At 37.8% G+C, this 19,077-nt stretch overlaps 2 protein-coding genes across 2 annotated transcripts in view; one reads left to right on the top strand and one right to left on the bottom strand.

Annotated features, from left to right (window-relative positions):
* Positions 1-415: 415 nt before the first annotated feature.
* On the top strand, positions 416-2,797 carry LOC123558258 (uncharacterized protein K02A2.6-like). Its single transcript, XM_045350137.2, has one exon. The coding sequence runs from the start codon at positions 416-418 to the stop codon at positions 2,795-2,797; it is 2,382 nt and encodes a 793-aa protein (XP_045206072.2).
* An 8,496-nt stretch (positions 2,798-11,293) lies between these two features.
* Positions 11,294-19,077, bottom strand: part of LOC123556774 (ubiquitin-protein ligase E3A-like) — a 60,724-nt gene continuing 52,940 nt past the window's right edge. The window contains exon 11 of the mRNA XM_045347745.2: positions 11,294-18,898. Coding sequence (XP_045203680.2) covers positions 18,778-18,898 — 121 coding nt within the window. The 3' untranslated portion in view covers positions 11,294-18,777. The remainder of the gene's footprint in view (positions 18,899-19,077) is intronic.

Below are 19,077 nucleotides of genomic sequence, written 5' to 3'. Positions count from 1 at the left end.
CTTATATGCCGTTGATTTGAGTGCTTGCGAGTGGACTTTGATGTTATGTCTGAGGAAGTCAAGTGTCTGATTTGCTTTTTTGATGATGTTGTCAATGTGGTTGTTAAAGGATAAGTCATTTGATATTTGTAGTAAGCAAGTCTACAAGATAGATTAAGCCCCGCCTATGATATCATATTTCTTTATTGTTTCTGTATTTAAGATATATACATATTTCTATAGAGAGAGTGTGAGTTTATACTTTGGATGCAACACACATATTAAATATATAAACCATCCTTCGGGTCTTGTTCTGTTTGTGTGTCAATAAGCCATCTCAATAAATTAATACATATATATTACAATGACGATATATATTACAATGGCGACGATGATCGGATTATTTTAAAACTGAGGATTAAGTGATTTTGTGACAATGGAAAATTTACCTGCGTTTCCCAAATTTGATGTTTACGCTGACGAAAATTCCCTAGGTGTTCGGTGGGACAAATATGTAGATAAACTGGAGAATTTATTTGTTGGGCTAGGTATAAATACAAGGAAAAGGAAAAAGGCACTGTTACTGCACTATGCTGGAGATGATGTATATGACATTTATGATACGTTAAATCTACATGGAGAGAGTGAAAATTACGATGAAACAAAAGCTGGACTTACAAACTACTTCAAACCTAGAAAAAACACTCAGTTTGAAATTTTCGAATTCAGGAATATTAAACAGTTGCACGGTGAAACGATTGACCAATATGTGACTAAATTACGACAAAAAGCTAAAAACTGTGAATTTTCGGACACTGAGTCAGAAATTAAAAGCCAAATCATACAGGGTGTTATTTCGCAAAAAATGAGAATGCGATGTTTGCAAGATTCAGAAAAATCACTTAATGACTTACTTACAATGATGAGAACAATGGAAATTTCGAAGACTCAAGCAACAAGTATGTCAAAGGACACTAGTAGTCAGCAGGTAGTGCGTGTAAAAAGCAATCCACATTTTAGGCGGAAATCAAAGAGATTCGTACCACAACGTTCACAACAACGTTCTAGTTCATATCAAGGTTTACCGCAAGCAGGCTCGTCGTCGGAAGGGCGGATCAGTCCTCACCAAACCAGCAAGAAATGTCGCAACTGTGGAGGAAAATATCCACATATATCACGTTGCCCCGCGCTTGGAGTAGAATGTAATTATTGCCATAAGAAGAACCATTATATATCGGTTTGTAGAAAACGTATAAAGCAGGTGACATTGATCGAGGATGAACAACCGGATTTAGAAATTTTAACAGATGAATACGCGACGGATTGCAATTCGGATGAATGTGATGTGCTATTTGGATTCATGTTAGATAGAAAGAAAGTGCCAAAGAAAAGAATAAAATTAAATGTTGTAGATGTGAATGTTTTGGTTGATAGCGGGTCATCGATCAATATTGTCAGTGAAATTGTCCTTAAGAAAATGAAAAAATCACCGGAAATCAAGAAAGCGACCACGAAAGCGTCCGCATTTGGACAGAAGTCTCCACTGCCATTCCAAGGTAAATGTTCTTTGCTTGTTGAGTCGGACTCAAAATTCGTGACCAGAGATTTCCATATCGTTACGGGTAATAAAGATTCATTGATTAGTTATGAGCTGTCAGTAGAGCTTGGAATTTTACCGCAGATACAATCTGTTCAACCCAAAGACGAGTATGAAGGACTTATTGAGGAATACTCGCAAGTTTTCACTGGGTTAGGATGTCTGAAAAACAGAAAAGTTAAGTTTCACATTGATGAAAGTGTTGTGCCAGTAGCTCAGCCTCCTAGGAGAGTGCCATTTCATGTGCGTGAGCAAGTTGAGCAGGAACTTAAAAGTTTGGAGGATATGGATGTTATTGAAAAAGTGGAAGGTGTACCAACACCATGGGTATCGAACCTGGTAGCTGCTCCAAAACCAAATTCACCGAGAGAAGTAAGAGTGTGCATAGATATGAGGAAAGCCAACACCGCAATTAAAACTGAGAAAAATGTTAGTCCGACGGTGGATGATATAATCTTAACGTTGAACGGCGCAAAAGTGTTTTCGCGTCTCGATCTGTACAAAGCTTTCCATCAAATTGAACTGGATGAGTCATCACGTGCAATGACAACGTTTCAGACACATGTTGGACTTTTTCGATATAAACGTTTAAATTTTGGAGTGTCAGCAGCACCGATTCTGTTCCAAAATGAGCTTCGTCAAGCACTTCAGGGTCTAACAGGCGTGTTAAACATTGCTGACGATATCGTTTGCTACGGCAAAACGCGTGAAGAACATGATATCAATTTGCGAGCATTACTTCAGCGTCTTCAAGAACGGAACCTGACATTGAACAAGAAAAAATGTTCGTTCGGACAATCAAAAATCAAATTCTACGGATACGTGTTTTCGGAATCGGGAATTTCACCTGATCCTGACAAGGTAGATGCAGTAAAAAACATGGACAGACCAAAATCTGTATCCGAAATCCGTTCATTTCTTGGTCTCACAAACTATTTGTCTAAGTTCATAGATGGCTATTCAGTTCTAACGGAACCATTACGACGACTTACTCATCAGGATGTAAAATTCGAATGGAATGACGATCAGGAAAAGTCGTTCACTTCACTAAAAGAGGCATTGACTAGTGACAAAGTCATGACGTATTTTGACCCGAGGAAAGAAACTGAACTCTGGGTAGACGGCAGCCCAGTAGGCTGTTCAGGAATACTTATTCAGAAAGGAAAAATAGTGTTGTATGGAAGCAAAGCTTACAATTCAGTACAAGCGCGCTATTCGTAAACAGAGAGAGAAGCTTTAAGTGCTGTTATCATGATTCAACATTTTCATTTGTACTTATTCGGCAAGCAATTCAAATTGATAACGGATCACGCTGCACTTCAATCAATTTTCAACAACGTAAAGAATATACAGTCACCAAGATTAGAACGTTGGCGTTTGAAGTTGTTAACGTATGATTTCCAGACGATTTATAGACCAGGTAGACATCCGCACGCGAGACACGCGACCAACACAGTAGCCGAACAATATGTCAGTTTTATCACTGATAACACTTTGCCAGATGCATTGAAGCTATCAGACGTAGCAAAAGCTACTAAATCAGACTGTGTATTAAGTTGTGTCAAGAATGCAATAGAAACAAATGACTGGAAAAATCAGAAATGCCAATCCGATGAAAGTTTTCGTTTATATGAAAATTTAAACAAGAATCAAGAACTTGCAGTTGCATATACCGATGAAGGATATGTGTTGTTACGGGGTACACAGCTTTGTATACCAGAAACTTTGCAAAAACAAACAGTGTTACTTTCGTACGAGGGTCACCAAGGCCAATCAAAGTGCAAAGGATTACTTCGGGAATATTGTTGGTTCCCGCATATGGATAAAATGGTTGAAGAAGCATGCAAATCATGCATTGTGTGCCAAGCTGCATCACCAGGATGTACTCCAGATCCGATAAAACCAACACCTCTGCCACGAGATGTGTTTTCTGAAGTCAGTTGTGACTTTTGTGGACCATTCCCGGACGGGTACCTGTTATTAGTGGTAATATGCGATTATAGTCGTTTTCCAATAGTTGAGAGAGTCAGGTCAACATCCGCAGAAACTGTCATACCGCGTTTGGAATCAATATTTTCGATATTTGGATATCCAGACGTATTGAGAACGGACAATGGACCTCCATTTCAGAGTCGTACTTTCAGAGAATATGCTGATAAGTCGGGATTTAAACATAAGCGAATCACTCCATTGCACCCACAAGGAAATGCAATAGTCGAGCGATTCATGGCACCATTGCAAAAATCAGTCAAAACCGCAATAGCATCAGGTCAAGATTATAAGACAGCGTTGCACAGATATCTAATGAATTTTCGCAGTTCGCCACAATCTTCAACACAAAAAGCTCCAAGTGAATTAATGTACAATCGGAAAGTAAAAAACGAAATTACCATCAATGACATTTGAAAAGCAAGACACAGATGTTCGCGACAGGGACAGTCTGTCAAAATCGGAAAACAAACTTTATGCGGACAAAAACAGAAGAGCACAGCCAAGTGCATTGAAAATTGGAGACCGTGTGTTACTAAAACGACAACAACGTAACAAATTTGAGACAGTGTTTGACCCTACACCTGGCATTGTCATTGCTAGGAAAGGTTCAATGCTAACAATCAAGCACAGAGGAAAGGAAATTACACGAGACGTGTCAAAGTTCAGGGTAGTTCAAGGTGGTCATGAGCCGGCGCAGACGAAACCTGCAGATACTGTATTTGCACCACGTCAAAGGTCGCAAAGGAAACTACGACCGCCTAGACGTTTTGTCAATGAATGATTGGATTAATCAGTGACATAATTTCACAGGTTTCAGTGCACAGGATTAGTCACCTAAGTGTTGTGTGGGCCATAATAATGCCCTATTTGCTACCATAGCAGTGTAGTCATTTTATATTTGCTTGCTGGATTTATTATTCTTTGGACAAATGATCAGTGTGTAAAAATACTATGTTACTCTTGGGAATTATTACTTGTCTGTTTCACAATTACATTATAATTAGTTCTTGGGCGGTAGAACTCAAAACTTAATTTATAATTTTGATAAAAATAACAGTTGATTGTACACATTTTAGGGTTTTGAGATAAAACACGAAACTGTTAGATAACGACGGAACATTCCGAGGACTTTCCCAGGATATTTCAATTTACAGTGACATTGTAAAAGTACTTAGCTAAAGCAGATGCTCTATAAACTGATTATGTTGATAACAAGGGTTAATGAACTTTGCTGAAAAAAAGAGGAGATATTATGATAATAGACTTGCTAACTAGCTTATATCATTAGAACAGAATTTTCATGTTTTGAGTATATATTTGAACTTTGATTATTTTAAACAATTTATGTATTCTGATTATTGATGAGTTCTAATCTAAAGGTAAAGGAGGATGTAGTAAGCAAGTCTACAAGATAGATTAAGCCCCGCCTATGATATCATATTTCTTTATTGTTTCTGTATGTAAGATATATACATATTTCTATAGAGAGAGTGTGAGTTTATACTTTGGATGCAACACACATATTAAATATATAAACCATCCTTCGGGTCTTGTTCTGTTTGTGTGTCAATAAGCCATCTCTATAAATTAATACATATATATTACAATGACGATATATATTACAATATTGTAACGCCAAGGTATTTGGCAGATGGAACTGATTCGAGGATGGTGTTGTGAAGTATGTATTGAGTTGGAATGACTGTATTACGTTTTGTGATTTGGATGACCCGGCACTTGGATGGATTAAATTGCATGGCCCATTTCTGTTCCCATATTTCTAGCTGGTGTAGATCTTGTTGTAGTAGGCTAGAATGTGAGGCAACAGTTAGAAGGAGATATATGGCAGTGTCAACAGCGAAGAGGCGTACTTTGGAAAATTTAACAAACTCAGAAAGATCATTGATATAGATTAGAAATGAAGAGAGGTACTAGAACCGAACCCTGGGGCACGCCGGATGAGACTGGTATGGAGCTGGAGTTGTAGCCACTGACAACTAAGGATTGTGACCTATTGTCTAGAAAGCCTTTGATCCATTTTAAGTTATGACACCTTATACCATAATAATGGAGTTTGTACAATAGTGTTTCGTGATTGACCATGTCGAATGCTTTTGAAAAGTCAAGAAGAATGAGGTCAACTTGGCTTGTCAGGTTCAGGGACCGAAGAATGTCATCAACGAGCATAAGGAGTTGGGTTTGACACGACCTCTTTTCTCGGAAACCATGCGGAAGTTCATAGAACATATCAGACTTTGTGAAGTGTTTTGTGATACTAGAGGCAACTATGTGTTCCAGGGTTTTACACAGGATACAGGTAAGAGTGACTGGGCGATAATTGGCTGGATCTGACCTTGAGCCTTTTTTGTAGACTGGCGCTACATTTGCCATTTTCTATATTTCAGGGAGGGTACTGGTTTGCAGTGATTTCTTAAATAATTTTGCAAGGATGGGGATAGTCTTTGCTGATGCTTTTAAGAACTATTGGTTTCATTTGGTCAGGCCTTGCATCCTTACGGGGGTCTAAGTTGTTTAGGAGCTTTACCATACCATTTGCAGAGATGACAATGTCTGGCATGGGATCATGAGGGCTAAACGTCTCTTTGGGAATCTCTTTACCTGTATTTGACCACTGTATATTAGAGCGCTGATAGATATTGTTTCACCTTCAACAAATTGTCACACCACTAGGAAAGAAAATATCCTAGATTTTTTCTTACTAATTATCCTACCTAAGACAACGCCGTTAAAACCCTCGGGACCAAGCCTTGGTACCTCAGAGCATGACATAGTTTTCCATGAACTAAATATTAACATAGGAAGACCAGTTTAACCTAAAAGATCAATTAAATGTTATAAGAGAACTGATTGTTCAAAATTCAAATCAGACCTACTTGAGTTTGCAGTTCAATTTTCCAACCCAAATAATGCAGATCCTAACTCTGCATGGAATGTATTTAAAGAAATACATTAGCTGAGTGATAAGCATATCCCAACAGAAATTAGTAAGCCACGTGCGGACCTCCACTGATTATCCCAAAAATCCTCAGACATACGCAAACAGCGCAAATTGTATTCGAACATGAAAAAGAAAGGTAAACAATCAACCATTGCCCAAGCATTTAAGGCCCTGAAATGTAGGATTCAGAAGGAAACAAGATCCTCCTATTGGTCTTATTTGGAATCGGTCATCTTTACCGGCGACTCACAACCAGGTAGGAACAAAAAGTACTACTCGTTTGTTAAACATAACAAAACAGAGATTGGTGGAGTAGCCCCTTTGAAGTATGAGGGTCTACACATACCGACCCGGTCACAAAGGCAAACGTCCTCAATAAACTGTTTGAATCTGTCTTTTTTCAAAACTCCAACCCCTAAGACTGAAACAACTCAGCAAAAAAGCAACAAATCCCAAGTCAGCATCAGAAATGCCATGACAACTATCCTTAAAACTGTTGAGGACGCGGGAAAGTTACTAATGGGGTTTAATCCAAATAAAGCATCTGGTTCTGGTGAAATTTTACCAAGATTACTAAAAGAGTTTCACCAAGAGATAGTCCCGATCATTAGAATGGTAAATCGATGCGTATGAGATTGTGGGATCAAGTAATTCATGTTCCTTGTAGGTGTGAGATGGTCATCTGCAATAAGACTGTACTTTATCTTAAAAGATATAATAAGAGAATTTTTGATGCGGCGTTGTTCACGGGATTGCCAGTTGAGATTTTTTTTAAAGCATTTGGGTGACACTGCTTGCTGGACCATAGTTGTTACATACGTACCGAGCTGCAGATCGTTGTACTCGTTCAATTTTGTACGAGAGGGCTTTTTGCCAAGGGTGCCTTATAAAAGAACAGTATGCAAGCTGTTGGCGGACATTTGAGAACCACTAGACCCAGATTCTTGATGGCTGGACATGCAGAGCAGATGATCCCTATTGATTTTGGGTTCACTCCATCGAATGTCAAGGTCACAGAGGCCTGAACATGGAAAACAGTTTCCAGTCAGTAACTTGAGAACCACTTGACCCTGAATGTTGAAACTTCATAGGATGATTGGACATGTAGAGTAGATGACCCCTATTGTTATAGGGTCATTCCATCAAAGGTTACAATGCCCTGAACACTGAAAACAGTTTCGATAAATAACTTGCAAACCACTTTACCAACCCAGATTGTTGGAACTTCATAGTATTATTGGACATATAGAGTAGTAGAGGATCCCTACAGATTTTGGTGTCACTTTATCAAAGGTCAAGGTCACAGGGGCCTGAACATAGAAAACTGTTTCCGATCAATAACTTGAGAACCAGTTGGCCCAGACTGTTGAAACTTCATGGGATAACTGGACATGCAGAGCAGATGATCCCTATTGATTTTGGGTTCACGCCATCGAAGGTCAAGGTCACAGGGGCCTGAACATGGAAAACCGATTCCAGTCAGTATCTTGAGAACCACTTAACCCTGAATGTTGAAACTTCATAGGATGATTGGACATGTAGAGTAGATGACCCCTATTGTTTTGGAGTCATTCCATCAAAGGTCACAATGCCCTGAACACTGAAAACAGTTTCGATAAATAACTTGCAAACCACTTTACCAACCCAGATTGTTAAAACTTCATAGGATGATTGGACATATAGAGTAGATGACTATAGATTTTTGTGTCACTTTATCAAAGGTCAAGGTCTCAGGTACCTGAACATAGAAAACCGTTTCCGATCAGTAACTTGAGAACCAGTCGGCCCAGACTGTTGAAACTTCATGGGATAACTGGACATGAAGAGCGGATGAACACTATAGATTTTAGGGTCACTCCATAAAAGGTCACAGGAGCCACAACATGGCAAATCGTTTCCAAACAATAACTTGACCATTTGACCCAGAACCTTAAAACTTCACAGGGTAATAGGACTTACGGAGTAGATGACCTCTAAGGTCAAGGTCACAACTGCCTGGACATGGAAAACCTTTTCTGATCAAAAACTTGAGAACTACTTGACCCAGAATGCTGAATTTTCATAGGATGATTTCACATGCGGAGTAGATGAACCAGGGCTATTGATTTTGGGGTCACTCGATCAAAGGTAAAAGTCAGGGGCCAGAACATTGAAAACTGTTTTCAATATATGACTCGAGAACCACCTGGCTCAGAACATTGAAACTTCATAGTATGACTGGACATACTGAGTAGACGATCCCTATTGCATTTCAGTCACTCAGCCAGCCACCAGTGTCTCTTTGATTTTCACTCCTGTCCCCTACCGACTTCTTGCCTATTACGTCTACTCTTTGAGGGAGACATGCCCTTTTCTACAAAAACATCTTCTAGTTCTATCTAAGTATCACAAACACCTAGTAGAAAATGTGGCCCCTTGAGTGTTGACAAAGTTTTTCTAAGATTTAATCCAGTGACATATTTTTTTTATCTCACGCACCTCACTTTTCAACTGAAAATAGATTCATAGAGATCAACATTCTGACAAGAGATTTATAATGATCATGTATGAAATGTGGCCTCTAAAGTGTAAACAAGGTTTCCTATGAATTGACCTAATGACCTAGTTTTAAACATTAGGTAACCCATTTTTTAAACTTTACCTATATGTTACAGAAATAAACATTCTGACAAAAGCTTATTATGATCAAGTAGAAAATGTGGTCTCTCAAGAGCTATTAAGGCTTTCCTATGATTTCACCAAGTCATCTAGTTAAAGGCTCATGGTTACCAAATTTTAAACTTAACCTAGGTTTCAAACATTCTGACATTTTTTTATAAAGATTAAATGGAAAATGTGGCTTCAAGGCGTTTCTATGCTTTGACCTATAGACCTAGTTTCTGGCTTTGGGTAGCCAATATTCAATCCAGAGCTAGACTTAAAAGAGACAAACATTTCTACTAAGTTTTATGAAGATTAGAATTGCGTCCATAGGACACGGATGCCGCTCCACCCCCCACATGCAGTCAAAATATTCACACACAAAAAATTCCTTCCTTCTGTGAAAGTTTGAGGTAAATCAGGACAATAGAGTGGGAAAAGTTGGACACACGAGATTTTCTGTATGTTCCATATAGAAAAAACTATCAAAGGGCCATAACTGCAGTAAAAATAGTCAGAGAAAAAAATCACTCCTTTAAGGTCATCTACATATCAAGCTTGTTCATCTGTGAAATTTGAAAGCAAATCAAGGAAACAAACAGTGTGGGAGGAGTTGGACAGCAGCAACGCTATATGCCCAGCACATAAATGTGTGGAAGCATAATAAAACAAGGCAGTCTGAATGACAGCTAAATCCCCCGCCACTGCTATGGATAGTGAAAGGGTAAAACTTTTGATTTTAGCTGTGACCTTGACCTTGAACTGACATGGCTGACTCATGAATTCTGCACAACGTCTTGATGAGGTGATCATTTGACCAAAGTTTCATGAAAATCCTTCAAGGGGTTTAGGAGATACAGAGCTGAAACCTTTGACCTTCAGTTGTGACCTTGACCTTGAGTTGACATGGCTGACTCATGAGTTCTTGATGAGGTGATCATTTGACCCAAGTTTGATGAAAATCCTTCAAGGGGTTAAGGAGATACAGAGTGGACACCAAATGGAAGGCTCAAACCTTCGACCCTTAGTTGTGACCTTGACCTTGAGCTGGCATGGTTGACTCATAATTTCTGCACATCGTTCGGATGAGGTTATCATTTGACCCAAGTTTTATAAAATTCCTTCAAGGGGTTTAGGAGATATAAAGCGGACACGAAATGGAAGGCTCAAACCTTTGACCTTCAGTTGTGACCTTGACCTTGAGCCGACATGGCTGACTCATAAGTTCTGCACATCGCCTTGATGAGGTGATCATTTGACCCAAATTTGATGAAAATCCTTCAAGGGGTTTAGGAGATATAGAGCGGACACAAAATGGAAGGCTCAAACCTTTGACCCTAAGTTGTGACCTTGACCTTGAGCCGGCATGACTGACTCATGGGTTCTGCACATCGTCTTGATGAGGTGATCATTTGACCCAAGTTTTATAAAATTCCTTCAAGGGGTTTAAGAGATATAGAGCGGACACAAAATGGAAGGCTCAAACCTTTGACCTTGAGTTGTGACCTTGACCTTGAGCCGGCATGGCTGACTCATGGGTTCTGCACATCGTCTTGATGAGGTGATCATTTGACCAAAGTTTTATAAAATTCCTTCAAGAGGTTTAGGAGATATAGAGCGGACACAAAATGGAAGGCTCAAACCTTTGACCTTGAGTTGTGACCCTGACCTTGAACCGACAAGGCTGACTCATGGGTTCTGCACGTCGTCTTGATGAGGTGATCATTTGACCCAAGTTTCATGAAAATCCTTGAAGGGGTTTAGGAGATATGGACCGGACACGATTTTGTTACGGACGGAAGGACGGAAAGACGGAAGGACGGACGGACGGACGGACGCAGACCATTCCTATAATCCCTCCGCCATGGCGGGGGATTAACAAGGTTTTCCTAATAACCTAGTGACCTAATTTTGGATCCCTGATGATCCAGTAATGAACTTGTCTGAGACTTTATTGAGGGTAACATTCTGACCAAGTTTCATTAAGGTTGGGCCAAAACTTTGACCTCTAGCGTTTTAACTATCAAACTCTTGATAACGGACGACGATGGACACAGCGTAAACACAAAGTGCTAAAGGTGTTCAAGAGCAGAGTCAAGCAAACTTGATAAATGAAAGCAACTATATTTTAAAACAATTTATCTTTTATTATCAAACATTCATCAATCTTAGACAAGATTCATAAATGTAGAAAAAAATCAACTCTCACTCATGTATAACAAACACTGACAGCACTAACTGGTTAAGCACAAGTGTTATTCAAAAGCTTTTGGAAATGGCTTCAATGAAACATGAAAATCATTCTCTTTTAATTGGTTAGTGTTTTGTATTTGCTTTATGATTACAGACAGGTTTCTGAGCAGTAGAACTAGAGTGTATTTCATATTGTGTCCTCTATAAATCATGTTAACATCGTTACAAAATACTTTCACAGTCTCTGTCATTTACAGTATGTAGTTACTTCATTAGTATAATGGCCAGTCATAAATGGTCTTGCCCCCGGTAACCGAACAACTTTAAGTAGAACAGTTACCAGTGGCCAAACTGTTCTAAATGTCCTTAATACTGATGGGGGCAATACTATACACTTACTGAATGAATTGATGTTCAATGGTCAAATTATCTGCCCACTGTCATTCACAGTAAGTCAATCAAGTCAAGTATTTGATTAGATGACATCAAAAGAAAATGTTCATATTTTTTTCCTTCTGTTTTGATTAGCCCAGCAAAGTTTAGTATTGAATCAAGGATCAGTCAATAGCACAAACTAAGATCTGGTGATTTACACCAGAAGTCATGTTAGTAATAATTTCACTTTAAAAGCATTCCTATGAAACTGCTTTGAAATGTATTTATGAATTCCTGCAATCAACTTTGAATTTTTTTTTTATTTAAATTATGCGGAATAATTAAGAAAACTTATTACAAAGAAGTCCTGTAACTTATTTGTGATAATACTGTAAAAACACAAAATAGAAGTTCAAAATGTCAAACTAAAGAAATGTCAAATATTCAAAGTCATAAATAATGGTTTTACAATACTATGTGCTCAGTTCAGTCAATATAAAACACTGTATCTTTACTTAGAATTTCTGGTGCTGAATGACTTTCTCTCATGACAGAAATATATGGGAACTATCAAATATCTCTATCTTACCTCAATCTATTCTTTGCTTAACCATGTAAATGAGATGCTTATAATGGAAAAATTAATACAACTTTTGGTTGTTTAATCAATCAATGTATCAATTAATAAATCTGTTACGTAACAATTTCACATTCCTCTTGGAAATTCAAGCGGAAATCTGAAAATTAGTCCTTAACAGGAAACAGTCTTCTATTCTTAATAACTCTGAATTGAATATACACTCAGAAGCTGCTAAATTATTCTTCATATTGTAAAATCAATCAGTAATGTGTAATAAATTCTTCCGTAGTTTTAATCAATAATTGCCATAACAGAAAATTTCCACAAATGACTCCTAATTTACTTCAGGCATATAACATTAATGAGTTTTATAAAGTGAATGATTGATGCATAAATTGATTTTTTGCTTGCTGTAAATGAAAAAACAGAAGTAACTGACAGTCACAATTTTTTAGCAACTGATGCCAATATATGTAATGAAGGTGTTAATTGTATCACAAGTATATACATGAAATTTATCAAAAATCACAAAGGGCCACGCCCTAAGATTGTTCAGTTCTGCCTAACATGATCAGCACTTAATGCATTCACAAAATATCAAATGAGCCGCGCCATGAGAAAACCAACATAGTGGGTTTGCGACCAGCATGGATCCAGACCAGCCTGCGCATCCGCGCAGTCTGGTCAGGATCCATGCTGTTCGCTTTCAAAGCCTATTGGAATTAGAGAAACCGTTAGCGAACAGCATGGATCCTGACCAGACTGCGCGGATGCGCAGGCTGGTCTGGATCCATGCTGGTCGCAAACCCACTATGTTGGTTTTCTCATGGCACGGCTTAAATGTAAAACATAAGCAGAAAATATACATGCAACTAAAATCTTACATCAGCATAATGGAATCTTGCATATTGTACCAGTACGAATGTTCAAAGAAAAGCCATCAAAGCAACAGATAGAAGTATTAGTCCAACAAAACGAAAGAAATATAAAATTAAACATCCTGTTTCATTCCATAACAAACTACAATAGTTGTTCTGAAATGACACCAGGTGTTGATTTTTTTCTGATCTCACTATGTGACCTAGGTATACTTCTATATAAAAATCCTGCAGCTGACATTTTCAAGTCCATAATAAACATTTTGTGCAAGAATTTTACCCTTTCAAAAAACATAATAAACTTTCAGAAATTTTTATATATCCGAAGTAAAAATTTCTTGCATGCAAACATCAATAAATACATAAAATGATTACTTACTCCAGTTAAGTTTTTTAACTTAAATCTTAAAGGATTCTGCAATCCTGTGTAAGGCTTTGATATCATGTATACAAAACATATTTCAATGACTCCACCTTTCGAGAAGACTGAAGACATACATTCAAACTGAAAAGGTGCATGCAAAAATCCTATAGGATTATTAAGCTGTCAAATGATATAACCAATCAGCACAAAATATAGTCTTCCTATATGAAAGCAAACCACTTGAGTTTCTCATGCTATACTACAGCCAAAGTGTTTGTATGTTAAGGGTTTTAACGTCGTTTTTCAACAGTATTTCAGTTAATGTAATGGCGGGCACCTAAGCAATGTTGTTTGATTCTGTACCAGTACAAACCTGTTCTCCACACAAGTAACTGCCAACTTTCCCACATGAATCAGGTGGAGGACGAATGATTTCAGACACACAATCATAATTATCAAATCGTAGGTAGAAATCACTAGTGTTCACTAAGCATCAGTGCTTATCAAAAGAAAAGATCCAATACATACTGTAAAGTAACCATGGTTCTGCAGGCAGTGAATAATAACTTCAAAACTTTCAACCAATTTTACTTTATGCTGAAAAAGTCCAAACCATGAAATTTTCAAATACAGATAATCAAAAACAAGAGGACCATGATGGTCCTGAATCGCTCACCTCTTCCCACATGACCCAGTTTTGAGTATGACATCGTTTTTGACCAACTTTCATGAAGATCCCATGAAAAATGTGACCTCTAGAGTGGTCACAAGGTTTTTCTATTTTTAGACCTACTGACCTAGTTTTTGAAGGCACGTGACCCAGTTTCGAACTTGACCTACATATCATCAAGATGAACATTCTGACCAACTTTCATAAAGATCCCATGAAAAATGTGACCTCTAGAGTGGTCACAAGGTTTTTCTATTTTTAGACCTACTGACCTAGTTTATGACCGCACGTGATCCAGTTTCGAACTTGACCTAGATATCATCAAGATGAACATTCTGACCAACTTTCATGAAGATCCCATGAAAAATGTGACCTCTAGAGTGGTCACAAGGTTTTTCTATTTTTAGACCTACTGACCTAGTTTCTGAAGGCACGTGACCAAGTTTCGAAATTGACCTAGATATCATCAAGATGAACATTCTGACCAACTTTCATAAAGATCCCATGAAAAATGTGACCTCGAGTGGTCACAAGGTTTTTCTATTTTTAGACCTACTGACCTAGTTTTAAACCGCACGTAACCCAGTTTCGAACTTGACCTAGATATCATCAAGATGAACATTCTGATTAACTTTCATGAAGATCCCATGAAAAATGTGACCTCAAGAGTGGTCACAAGGTTTTTCTATTTTTAGACCTACTGACCTAGTTTTTGACTGCACGTGACCCAGTTTCGAACTTGACCTAGATATCATCAAGATGAACATTCTGACCAACTTTCATGAAGATCCCATGAAAAATGTGACCTCTAGAGTGGTCACAAGGTTTTTCTATTTTTAGACCTACTGACCTAGTTTTTGACCGCACATGACCCAGTTTCGAACTTGACCTAGATATCATCAAGATGAACATTCTGACCAACTTTCATGAAGATCCCATGAAAAATGTGACCTCTAGAGTGGTCACAAGGTTTTTCTATTTTTAGACCTACTGACCTAGTTTTTGAAGGCACGTGAGTCAGTTTCGAATTTGACCTAGATATCATCAAGATGAACATTCTGACCAACTTTCATAAAGATCCCATGAAAAATGTGACCTCTAGAGTGGTCACAAGGTTTTTCTATTTTTAGACCTACTGACCTAGTTTTTGACTCCACGTGACCCAGTTTCGAACTTGACCTAGATATCATCAAGATGAACATTCTGACCAACTTTCATGAAGATCCCATGAAAAATGTGACCTCTAGAGTGGTCACAAGGTTTTTCTATTTTTAGACCTACTGACCTAGTTTTTGACCGCACGTGACCCAGTTTCGAACTTGACCTAGATATCATCAAGATGAACAATCTGACCAATTTTCATGAAGATCCCATGAAAAATGTGACCTCTAGAGTGGTCACAAGGTTTTTCTATTTTTAGACCTACTGACCTAGTTTTTGAACGCACGTGACCAAGTTTCGAACTTGACCTAGATATCATGAAGATGAACATTCTGACCAACTTTCATGAAGATCCCATGAAAAATGTGACCTCTAGAGTGGTCACAAGGTTTTTCTATTTTTAGACCTACTGACCTAGTTTTTGACTCCACGTGACCCAGTTTCGAACTTGATCTAGATATCATCAAGATGAACATTCTGACCAATTTTCATGAAGATCACATGAAAAATGTGACCTCTAGAGTGGTCACAAGGTTTTTCTATTTTTAGACCTACTGACATAGTTTTTGACCGCACGTGACCCAGTTTCGACCTTGACCTAGATATCATCAAGATGAACATTCTGACCAATTTTCATAAAGATCCCATGAAAAATGTGACCTCTAGAGTGGTCACAAGCAAAAAGTTTACGGACGCACGGACGGACGCACGGACGGACGCACGGACACTGCGCGATCACAAAAGCTCACCTTGTCACTTTGTGACAGGTGAGCTAACACATTGATCTACTCCACTCAATTTTAGCCCTAATCATGTTGGACATGACTGATTACAACTTTGCGACCAATGTAGATCATGATCAGCCTGCACATCCATGCAGTCTGATCATGATCTGCACTGTTCACTATCCAGTCAGTATCTTTTAGGTAAGCACCCCTTTTAACAGTCAATGGTACTATCCAAATTGAAAGATGTACATGTTCATTAATGAACTGTAGCTGGGTAGGGTTAGAAAGCTAAATAACAAATGATGAAAGCAAATCATAACATAACTACAGACTTTGTAAAAACACAACATTCCTATTGGCAACTAGAAAATGAATTCTAACAGCTTTAAATTACAACAACTGAAAGTAGCAAAAGCTTCTAGAGAGTTCATTTTTAATAACAACAAGAGTTTCTACCCTTTCAAAATAGTAAAACAAGACAAAAATTAAGGTTACTGGTAGTTCTTTATAAACAGAAGCCTTCATGTGTAAACAGGTCTGGTAAAAGATCAGTCATACAGACAGTAACAATAAAATCCAGTGACAAACTACAGTTAGTTGTCAATTTCTAAGGTCCTTTCACACAAGACAACAAGCTGCCAACAAAGAGAACTTGAAATTTCACCCTAGTATGCATACAGGAATATAAAATCTACATTTCTCACTGAATCTGATCAGGTAAACTGAATATAAGTTTGGATGAACCTACTGAATTTGACCAATGTACTCAAATAATAAACAATATCTACAGTACAACCTCCACAGAGTGGCCCTCTCTTAAGCAAAAACCTCTCTATAACAACCTCAAAATTTCCCTAATCTGAAAAATACTATCAAATTTACCTCTCCGGAACAACAATCTGTACACAACAGTCAATATTTGTATCTCCCAAAGGCGTGTTGCTCTACAGAGGTTGCACTGTATTTCATTTTAAACTTTGTAAAAAAGGAGACAATTTTTCCCTTTTGTCAAACTGAACAGAAAGGATTCTGTATTTGATCAAAGTTTAAAAACTGAACTTCAATGTATCTCACTTTTCTCATTCACACATATTTTGAAATTTCAACTTCCCTTTTGTCTGCAAGTTCAATACATCACCAAAATCTTTCCAAACAGTTGATATAGTTAATTTTCTACAAATAGATACTGATATAAATCAAACACAAAGTTCATATTATAACTGGACTATTTCAAGAAACTTCAATGTAATATTTGAGCTGCACCATGAGAAAACCAACATAGTGCGTTTGCGACTAGCATGGATCCAGACCAGCCTGCACATATGCACAGTCTAGTCAGGATCCATGCTGTTTGCTAACAGTTTATCTAATTGCAATACACATTGAAAGGGAACAGCATGGATCTTGACCAGACTGTACGGATGCGCAGGCTAGTCTGGATCCATGCTGGTCGCAAATGCACTATGGTCGCAAATGCACTATGTTGGTTTTCTCATGGTGTGGTCCATTTTTGGTTGTTTAACCTTCAACACAAACAAGACAATAATAGATTGGTGTTGTGTATCTAAAATTTCATTTCTGCAAATCTGTAACTACAGACGACTGTGTCAAGTTAAAGCAACAAAGTAACAATAATCAAAAACAAAAGAAATATTTATCTGTGGTATTCATTTGAGATTTACACAGTGTATAAACACTTTAGTATTTCTGCATTGTAGAGAAATAGTTTGTATGATCACTGCAAGATTGCTATCAAGCTGCTACAGATGTTGCTCTGCAAGCTTCAGGTGCTTCAATCTATTACTCCAGACAACACAATTAAGCACATTAAAACATTCGGTTAGGATATATTCTGTGAGTTTTTTCAATCAACTGTAAAATACAAGGCAATTTCCTTTGCAGTGATCTCCCCTTACAGTAAAAAGACCTCTGCTGTCACAAACATTTTTATCAAGATTTACTTGATAAATCGTTTATTTCATCATCTGATCAGATTTAAGTTAATGAAATTTTTCTCGAGTAATTCAGAGATTTCATGCCAGTGCAGGTGACAAAAAATAAAAGCAAACATAAGAAAACAATATCTGAATTTCTTTTTCAATGGACATTTGATTTCATAGTCATGTGATATTTGTGACAGCAGTGATTAGTGTGATACTAGGGGAGATAACAGGACTAGTGTGGGTCTTGCACAAATTTTAACTTATATGAGCCGCGCCATGAGAAAACCAACATAGTGGGTATGCGACCAGCAAGGATCCAGACCAGCCTGCGCATCCGCGCAGTCTGGTCAGGATCCATGCTGTTCGCTTTCAAAGCCTATTACAATTAGAGAACCCGTTAGCAAACAGCATAGATCCTGACCAGACTGCGCGGATGCGCAGGCTGGTCTGGATCCTTGCTGGTCGCATACCCACTATGTTGGTTTTCTCATGGCACGGCTCATATAACTTTTATACTAATCCACAGAAATTAAAATATTGCATAAAAAGTTCATAGTTCTTAATAAATCCACTGCCTAATTTTGTCTATTTGGCAAACATTGTGTATTTCATCCAACACATCTACATTACAAACTGTTCTGGTGATATAAGAAGAAACTTGTACAAATCATTCAACTGTTTATCACAAACATTGACGAATTCCTATCACAGACCATGGTTAAAGCATTCCAAAACCTTTAGAGTAAGTTATAGCTTTCAGCAAACGCTCCTCTAACTTTGTTTTATTTCCGTAGTCTGGTAACAACAGAACGTTGAAACAGGTGTGAGCTGTGGGCAATCTGTAATGTATGAAAGATCATTTTAGCATGTGTGCATCACTATCAAACAAATCCCCTCCTATAAATACTGTGTTAATTCCTGAATGTACTGGCAACATGTACAGTTTATTGTATTCAATCTGAGAAACATTTAAATATTCCAGCATGTGCACAGCAGACAGCTTAATTATTACTAGCAT

This window comes from Mercenaria mercenaria, chromosome 5, assembly GCF_021730395.1.
Source record: "Mercenaria mercenaria strain notata chromosome 5, MADL_Memer_1, whole genome shotgun sequence".
Lineage (NCBI taxonomy): Eukaryota > Metazoa > Mollusca > Bivalvia > Venerida > Veneridae > Mercenaria > Mercenaria mercenaria.
This window is presented reverse-complemented; position numbering and strand designations above follow the sequence as displayed.